Source organism: Medicago sativa, chromosome 4, assembly GCF_051527215.1.
Source record: "Medicago sativa cultivar Bolivia chromosome 4, Bolivia_mono, whole genome shotgun sequence".
Lineage (NCBI taxonomy): Eukaryota > Viridiplantae > Streptophyta > Magnoliopsida > Fabales > Fabaceae > Medicago > Medicago sativa.
Window position 1 is genome coordinate 81809543 of NC_140752.1, and position 8660 is coordinate 81818202.

At 31.2% G+C, this 8660-nt stretch overlaps 2 protein-coding genes across 2 annotated transcripts; one reads left to right on the forward strand and one right to left on the reverse strand.

Moving 5' to 3' along the window:
* Positions 1 to 5339: 5339 nt before the first annotated feature.
* On the reverse strand, positions 5340 to 6166 carry LOC146932635 (uncharacterized). The gene has a single exon (XM_085704339.1). It carries the CDS (start codon positions 5953 to 5955, stop codon positions 5569 to 5571), a length of 387 nt encoding a protein of 128 aa, XP_085560465.1. The 5' UTR covers positions 5956 to 6166; the 3' UTR covers positions 5340 to 5568.
* A 1575-nt stretch (positions 6167 to 7741) lies between these two features.
* LOC146932636 (uncharacterized) lies at positions 7742 to 8460 on the forward strand. Its single transcript, XM_085704340.1, has one exon. The coding sequence runs from the start codon at positions 7811 to 7813 to the stop codon at positions 8195 to 8197; it is 387 nt and encodes a 128-aa protein (XP_085560466.1). The 5' UTR covers positions 7742 to 7810; the 3' UTR covers positions 8198 to 8460.
* Positions 8461 to 8660: the final 200 nt, after the last annotated feature.

Below are 8660 nucleotides of genomic sequence, written 5' to 3' on the forward strand. Positions count from 1 at the left end.
GGGAGTACTCTTTTTTTTTGGTCTAACTAGGGAGTACTTTTTTATTTAACAGTAAAAAGTATGGTAAAGACAGCTAGGATGCAGGGAGTGTTCCAAGTAGGGATAGTAGAAGGAAAGAAGAAAAAAAAAAAAAAAAATCCTTGATAGTACAGTTTAATGGATATCCAAAAATAACTTAAAAGGAGTGCTAACAACACTTTCTTTCATTAAAATATATTATTTGTAGATATTTGTAAATATTATCGGATATATCAAATGTTCTTGGATACTCATTGTCATTCGTTCTTGCTTATCTGATTAAATTTTTATATAAATATATGATATAGAAAATAAAAGAATGATTTTATATTAATCTTTCCCCAAAAAAAAATTAATCTTTCCTCACCAATAGTATAGAAAGAAATATTTTTATGATTACTAACGTTTAGAGGAGCACTCCTTACCCGTCAGTCAACTTCTTTTATTGGACGAATACATATAAATTATGAACGGTAGTCTTTATGAAATTCTGATTAAAATTAATTTGATTTTGATTAGAATTATAAGTATAGATAGTAAATATTTTATCCTTTCACATTGTAGCAGAATATACTTATCTTTTTCAAATATATCAATAATATAACAAATATAATATCTTTTAAAAAATATACCAAATATAACATAAATTCTTATGTTTGAATAACACCAACAAAAAATTATTTTTGTGTCAAATTTGCTTAAATGTATATTTAAAAGGAGAAAAAGTCAGTTAAAATGCTCTATTTTCTTTATATATAAGGGAAATGCTAACCGGTGCTCCCGGTGCACTAGTTAAGGCCTTTAAATGGCAACTTATCATGACAATATGTGTAATCAATGCATTGGAAATCGAAATATTTGACTTTGTTATAAAATAATTTCTTCTTTTAGAATCTTTAAAGAATGTCCTAGGGGCACTCGTTAACAAAACCTTATATATAATAGTGTTAATATATGTTTACCTCTGTAATATTAGTGGTTTCTAATTTACCCCTGTCAAAAAAAAGATTTAGGTTTCAACCATGTAAAATGAAGATTTTTGGTTTTGGATTTTCATGACATCAAATTTCAAAATTTAAGATACTTTTACCCCTTGTAATTTGAGCGAATTTCGATAATTTTGTTTTACCCCTTATCATACCATCGATTTTGTTCGGTTAAAATTCATAAAGGTGTAAAATTAAAGAATCTTCAAATTACAAGATTGATTTTTTTATATATATGATAAAATGATAAATCGAAAATCGTTAATATTACATTGTAACATATATTAATCCAATATAGTATAGATTATGGTCTTGTTAACCAGTGCCCCGGACACTAGTTAAGGAACTAAAAGTAGAAAGAAAAGTCAAGTTTTGCATTGAAAATAACACTTTTTAACTTTTAAAAAGTAGAATACACAATTTTTAAGACCTAATTTTCTTTTATAACTCCTTAACCAGTGCCCCGGGGCACTAGTTAACATTTCCCTATAGATTATTATAAGATTTTTTGTTCTTTTTTTATGTTTCTCCTTTTAATTTCTCCTATACCTCGTAAACTGATTTCCGTACATGTAGCCATCTTGCATCGATGGCACAGCATTGACAACTGAAACCCTCTCGTTCTCAGTGCCCACCCTCGTACAGGCATGATAGCCATTCATTCATTGTGGTCCCATTCACACGTTTTAATTATTCTTTCTCCTATGAATTGTATGATAGTCGTCTCCACACGTAAACATGACTGATACTCATTTTGGCTGTGTAAAATGTTGTGTAAAATGTAGTCACAATAATTTTTAATGTATCACAATTTTAAAATTGTTAGGTTTGTAGATTGTAATTGGCCGTATTTTGTTAAAACAAATGTTCTAACAAGATGTTGAACAAGATGCCTTGACATGTTGGTACGACATCGTAGCGTGCATTGTTTGGCTTTCTTGAAGGTTTGTTTTAAACGTGGGATCTCTGAAGATTCTAATATTTGATTCACGTGGAGTGATGATCAAGAAGCGTGTGTTTTCTAGAAGCATCAAAGGGCGGTTGAAGCTTTGTCGTGTTTATGTGATGTTGTAACATTTAAGGAAACAATATATATGCTTCCGGAATATTGTTGAAGACTGTACTGGATCAGTTGTATGTTTAACCCGAATTGATCGTCAAGCCCATGCCATTCTCAGGCTATATAAAGGAAGACTCTTAACCTAAGAAAACTATTGAAGCCGCAATTGTCAAAGTTGAAGTAGCAATAAACGTCGCAAGAAATGGGGTTGAATTGCGACCCTTTTAAATTTGTCCTTTAAGCCTAAAATAGATTTTAAATACTCAAGAAAAATTCTTGGTAGTGGTTATTTTAAAAACAATGTAAAGTGTTTGGACCAGAATGTTCTGGAGAATGTTTAGGAAATTGAAATTGGTGACAAGTTTCTCTCTCATACTCACATTATTTTTTACTTTATCTCTCTATTGCTTTAGTTTTCGTGCAAATATTTATTTCTTCTTTATAAATTATGGTTGTCTCATACTATCAATCAAATAATGGTTCAAATAACACTCCTCAAATGTAAATACTAACAATCAGGTTATTCATCTGCTTTAGTGCTTTACTACTATGTATACGGTCAAAGTAGTTTTAATTGCTAGTTTGGCTTTGCTTTGTAAAGGAAATTGTTTGAAATCTTTGTATGGCTTCTTTCGTACTACAGTAGAAACTCTTTAATTTAATACTCAGTAAATTAATAAACTCTCTAAAATAATAAATTTGTCCGGTCCCGACTTGGGCCAATGTAAAAAATTGAAAAACTCGATAAAATAATAAGATAATAATTTTTCAGGAGATCCCTTTATAATTTTCGGTCCCAAGAAAATCATAAATTAATAATTCATCTAAACTGAAAAAAAAATATATTAAGAATACATTGAACGCATTTGTTCCTCTTGTTTACATTTACTGTACTTCAAAAGTCATTATTGATTTTCAGTGCATATGAACACAGTAGTTACTAATTTACGTTGAGTGTCCCAAGGTTCGCTGCAACGTAATTCTAAGAGGCATAGACTAATTTGCCTTTTTGTTTGGTATGTACAATATAATTACTTAAAAACTCTTTAAATTAATAATTATTAATTTATCGATAAATTAATAACTCTCTAAATTAATAAATTTCTCCGGTCCTGACCATAGTTTTCAAAACCGGCTCGGACCGGCCGGTCCGACCGGTTGAACCGTGAACCGGGTACATGTCCGGTTCGATCTATGTATTTGATCGGTCATACAGTTGAACCGCTCAGAACCAGTGTGACTCGTTAAAAACCGGTGAAAACCGGTGACTCGGCCGGTTTGGTGAACCGGACCGAGTCAAAAAAAAATCAGAAAAGCTGAGAATTATCATAGAACAGGGGGAGATCTGACGAAAGAAGAGAAGAAGATGTGCGAAAGATTGAAACTAATTAACTCGATTAACATAAAGAGATGAAGAAAATTATAGATCTGACATATATTCTTTGTTTGAGATCTACTTGTTTGGATGGAAGTAGATTTTGGTTTAGAAAGAATAAAAGATGAGGGTAAAGGAAGAGGCGGCACTGCAACATCAAAAGTAGGTTATGTTTCCAGCAGCTTCAGTTGACGTTTGGCATTAATACCTATTAAAATTCTACTTATTGATCCCTTTTAAGACCTAGTAAAGTTCTATCTTTCTTTTTTCTTTTAATCGTAAAAGTGAACATAGCTATCTTTTATACGATTCCTATTACTTCACATTTTAATATTTTTAAAAGGATTTTCCTTTTTAAATATTATATACCTGTATTTTATAAAATTACTATTTTATTGATTATTATTGAAATATATAAAAAAAATAGAAAAAGGATATGACGTATTTTACCTACTTATGTTAATGTAACTAGGTTTATATTTGAAAATGAGTTTTTTTTTATAATTTTTTATCAACGAGTCATCCAATTTAATCTAGTTTAATATACATATTTTTTTAATAAAGACCGAGTTATACAACCGAGTCATCCGGTTTAATCCGATTCAATCATGCGGTTCAACTAGTGACCCAATGGTTCAACCGATGACTCAATAACCTAGTGACCTCACCGAGTCAATGACTGGTCCGGTTTTTAAAACTATGGTCCTGACATTATTAATTTATAGAGTTTTAACTGTATAAGGTTTATCTCTTTTATTTCTTAGGGTGCATATTAATTAGGGTTAAATATATTTTTTTTATCTCTATATCAAATTTTTATTTTAGTCATTCTAATTTTTTTTTTCAATTTTTAGTCTGTATAAAATTTTTAATCACCAGCCAAGTCATGTATTTTTTAATGAAATTGTGCAGAAATATGTAGTATATTGTATAAATCTCTTCCAAAAAAAAAATAGAATTGTTTCACAAAACATGAATTAAATATGAATTTTAACTTCTAAAAAAAATAAAAATTCATATTTAATTCATGTTTTATAAAAAAAATCTAATTTTGTTTAGAGGTTATATTATCAATTTTTCTGCAAAATTTTATTCAAAAATATAAATTCTACATATGGGTTTACTTAAAAGGAGGGACCAAAAATGAAAATGAATTTTTTTTAGGACTAAAAGTGGAAGAAAAAATTTAGAGGGACTAAAACGAAAAGTTGACATATTTATAGGGGCTAAAAACATATTTAACCCTATTAATTAATTAAGGGTCTTGTTAACGAGTGCCTCCGGGGCACTCTTTAAGCATCCCAAATTTAGCAATTATTCTTTTAAAAAGTCAATTATTACAATTTCCAATGCATTCAATACACAACTTTTCATTTAAAACTTACTCCCTCCGTCCCGGAATAACTGACCCATTTTCTAAAAAAAGTGTCCCAAAATAACTGACCCATTTCAATTTTCAATACAACTTTCATCATTCCCAATACAATATAACATTAAATAATACTACTTTTATCATTCCCAATACAATATATTCCACTTTCCCATTTATTTATACATTTTTCTTAATATGTGTGAAAAACAAAATTGTGTCAATTAAATTGGGACGGAGGTAGTAATATTTAAAGTGCTTAACCAGTGCCCCGAGGGCACTCGTTAACATTTTCCATTAATTAATGCCAGTGATTGAGCCTTACAATTGTTTTCTTAATTACCTTGTGCTTTGTTGATACTACACCACTACCGTCTACACCATGGGAAATGATCCAATTCCTTGAACAAGGGACAACGTTAGAACTCAAGGGCTCAAATATACAAAGCACACCCTCTCTGTTTCTCTCCATTATAAAACTAGGAAAATATAATAACAGGGCTAGTTAAATGAAGAAAGAAGTCATGATAGTTGTATCCAAATAAGTAACTCAATATCTATATTATAAATTCAAAAGTACAAGCAATAGTCCCAAACTGGTAGCTAGAAAGAAAAAAGGTACAGAGACTTCTCACACCATACAATACAACAAAGATCTAGTAATATCATCATAACCTAGTACAATTTCATCACACACAATAAAGAAATCTTGCATGCATTTAGCTGACCTCATAATGATATTTGGCAAATCTAGAAGTGCTTAAGGGCTAGGAGTTGAAGGTGGTGGGGAAAAAAATGGGAAGGAGGGGAAAGTGGTTGGGATTGAAGGAAGGTTGGGAAGTGAAGTGGCTGCTGGCAATGGTGGAATGTTGAGAGATGGAATTGTTGGAATATTGGTAGGAAGACTTGGAAGTGGTGGCATAGTGAGTTTAGGCATAGAAGGGATAGCAGGCAATGGAGGAAGATTTCCTTGAGGCATATTTGGAATTGAAGGCAAAGGTGGTAATGTAGTTGGTTTTGGTAAAGTGGGAATGGTAGGTAAATTTGGTTGTGTTGTTGTTTGCAATAGATGGCGAGCTTCTAGGCTCATGCTTGACATTGTGACAACAAGAAGTAAAGCTGCAATGAAGGATTTGGTTGAGGCCATTGATAATTTGATGAATTGTAGGAACTAAGGAGTATATGTGTATAGAGAGAATTTGCTTTTGGATTTTATGAGAAGGAAAGGGATAGTGAATGGTCTTATATAGAGTGAGAGAGATTTGAAGGAGGATGTTTGGAGAGCTATAAGTGCTTTTGCAATTTTAAGTTAGTTCAACCTCCTGTGTTTCACTTTGACAAAAGCATTTGGTTGCCTACACTAGTTATAACCCCATAATAGTCCAACGTGATGGCCAACTCTTTATATTCTATATATATTTTAAACAGGAAAAGAGGAAGAAATGACAAGTGTTTAGAAATATATATTTTCGATGGATTTAGTGGCTAAGAAAAATGTCGTTGCAAAATACTCCCTCCGGTCCTTAATATAAGAAAATTTTCAAAAAAAGTTTTGGTCCTATTTATAAGCAAATGTCACAACTTTTAAGGATAGTTATTGCTTAAAAGACTTTTTTTACCCCTCATTTAATGTTTGTCTTTTTAATATTAGTTGATGTATTTAATGTTTCACAATATTCTATAAGGGTATATTTGTAAAAATGTTTAAAAAGTTACAACAATTAATGCTGACATTGGTTTTGATGTTTTTTGGTTTTTCTTCTTATATTAAGGACCGGAGGGAGTAATATCTATGAGTTGGTAATCTGATTTGGGTTGTCCCCTGTTTTCAAAACTCACCCTTAAGAGAGAACAAGTTTATACATTTTACCATTAGCTCATATAAATGAACACAAAAAGTGGATGACGTGGTGAATTGTTATTGGTGTGTTAGGAAGTGTGACCCTAACATTTCTCTAATTAATATGACTGCCGTCAATGCATTATTCATCATGAAAGTTGGTTTTTTATGCTAATCAATCAACTTTTTTTAATCCAACAATATTGAGCAAGGATCCTCTCTATTTATAAAAATAAATGGAGATTGTCATTAAGAAAGAGATAGACACAAAAAATAGATGGTGAATCATATTATTAAATGGGTCCACCATCCTTAATTATTTTCAAGTTTTGAAACATTTGACCAATTTTTTTTAAGCATTGTTCTTAAACCTATTAGTTTGGTTAATACGGATTTGGATCCTCTCCAACCATTTTACTCATGCTGTTTATTCTACTGTAATTTAAGCCATTCATTCACTTTTTTCTTTCTCTTTGGTGTTGTTTTTTTTTCTTCCATTTATGAGCCAATCAACCAATCGATCAGAAAAGGAGAAAGGACTGCACAAAAAGGCTGAAGAGGATCCAATTCTTGTTGATATACTATATTTCCCCTGAAAAAAAAGGTTGACATACTATTTGTCTCTGATGTCCCACTATATAAATAATTTTAACAAAAAAAAATCATAATCTATATTCGTTTAACAATTTTATTAAAAAAAATTATGCCCATAAATATTTATTATTCTTATTTTTTTTCCTTCCAATTCTTGTAATCTCCCCTTCTTATACCATTTACTAAACTAATTTGAGTTAAGAGGTAAGGAGTTGAAGGTCTGATGTTCAAGTTTTGGTAAGGAGAAAAAAAAACTAACATAATAATTAACATACTAACATTTATCATTAATTTTTTTTATAGAATGCAATAACTATTGAATATGTAATTTAAGAAAATGGTATTTTAGTGTATTTAAAATTAATTGGCTCTCTATTGTCAATGTGAAACACAAGAAGTTGAACTAACTTAAAATTGCAAAAGATCTTGATGGTTCTCCGAACTACCCTCCTTCAAATCTCTCTCAGTCTATATAAGACCATGCACTATCCCTTTCCTTCTCATCAAATTTCAAAATAAATTCCCTCACAAATATACCCATTAGTTCCTACAATTCATCAAGTTATCAATGGCCTCAACCAAATCCTTCATTGCAGCTTTACTTCTTGTTGTCACAATGTCAAGCATGAGCCTAGAAGCTCGCCATCTATTGCAAACAACAACACAACCAAATTTACCTACCATTCCCACTTTACCAAAACCAACTACATTACCACCTTTGCCTTCAATTCCAAATATGCCTCAAGGAAATCTTCCTCCATTGCCTACTATCCCTTCTATGCCTAAACTCACTATGCCACCACTTCCAAGTCTTCCTACCAATATTCCAACAATTCCATCTCTCAACATTCCACCATTGTCAGCAGCCACTTCACTTCCCAACCTTCCTTCAATCCCAACCACTTTCCCCTCCTTCCCATTTTTTTCCCCACCACCTTCAACTTCTAGCCCTTAAACACTTCTTTCCAAGTTGCATTATTTGATCAGCTAAATACATGCAATAGACATTGCATCATTTCTTGATTGTGTGTGATGAAATTGTACGAGGTTATGATGATTGTTGTATCTTTGTTTTATTGTACGGTGTAAAAAGCCTTTGTATTTTTTTTTTTCTTTTCTACTTACCAGTTTGGTACTATTGCTTGTACTTTTGAATTTATTTTATTGATGTTGAATACACATTTATATACAATTATGATGAATTCTTTCTTGTTTTAATCAGCCTCTTATTATCTTTTCATAATTTCTTAATGAAAAGAAACGGAGCGGGTGGTTTGTGCTTCATATAAATGAACTTTTTTTTTGGTGTCCGTGATTCGAATTCATGACCTTGCATATATCATGCATTGTCCTTAGCAACTGAGTTAAGCTCACGGGAACATATAAATGAGCCCTTTAATCGTATGCTAAATGGTGTT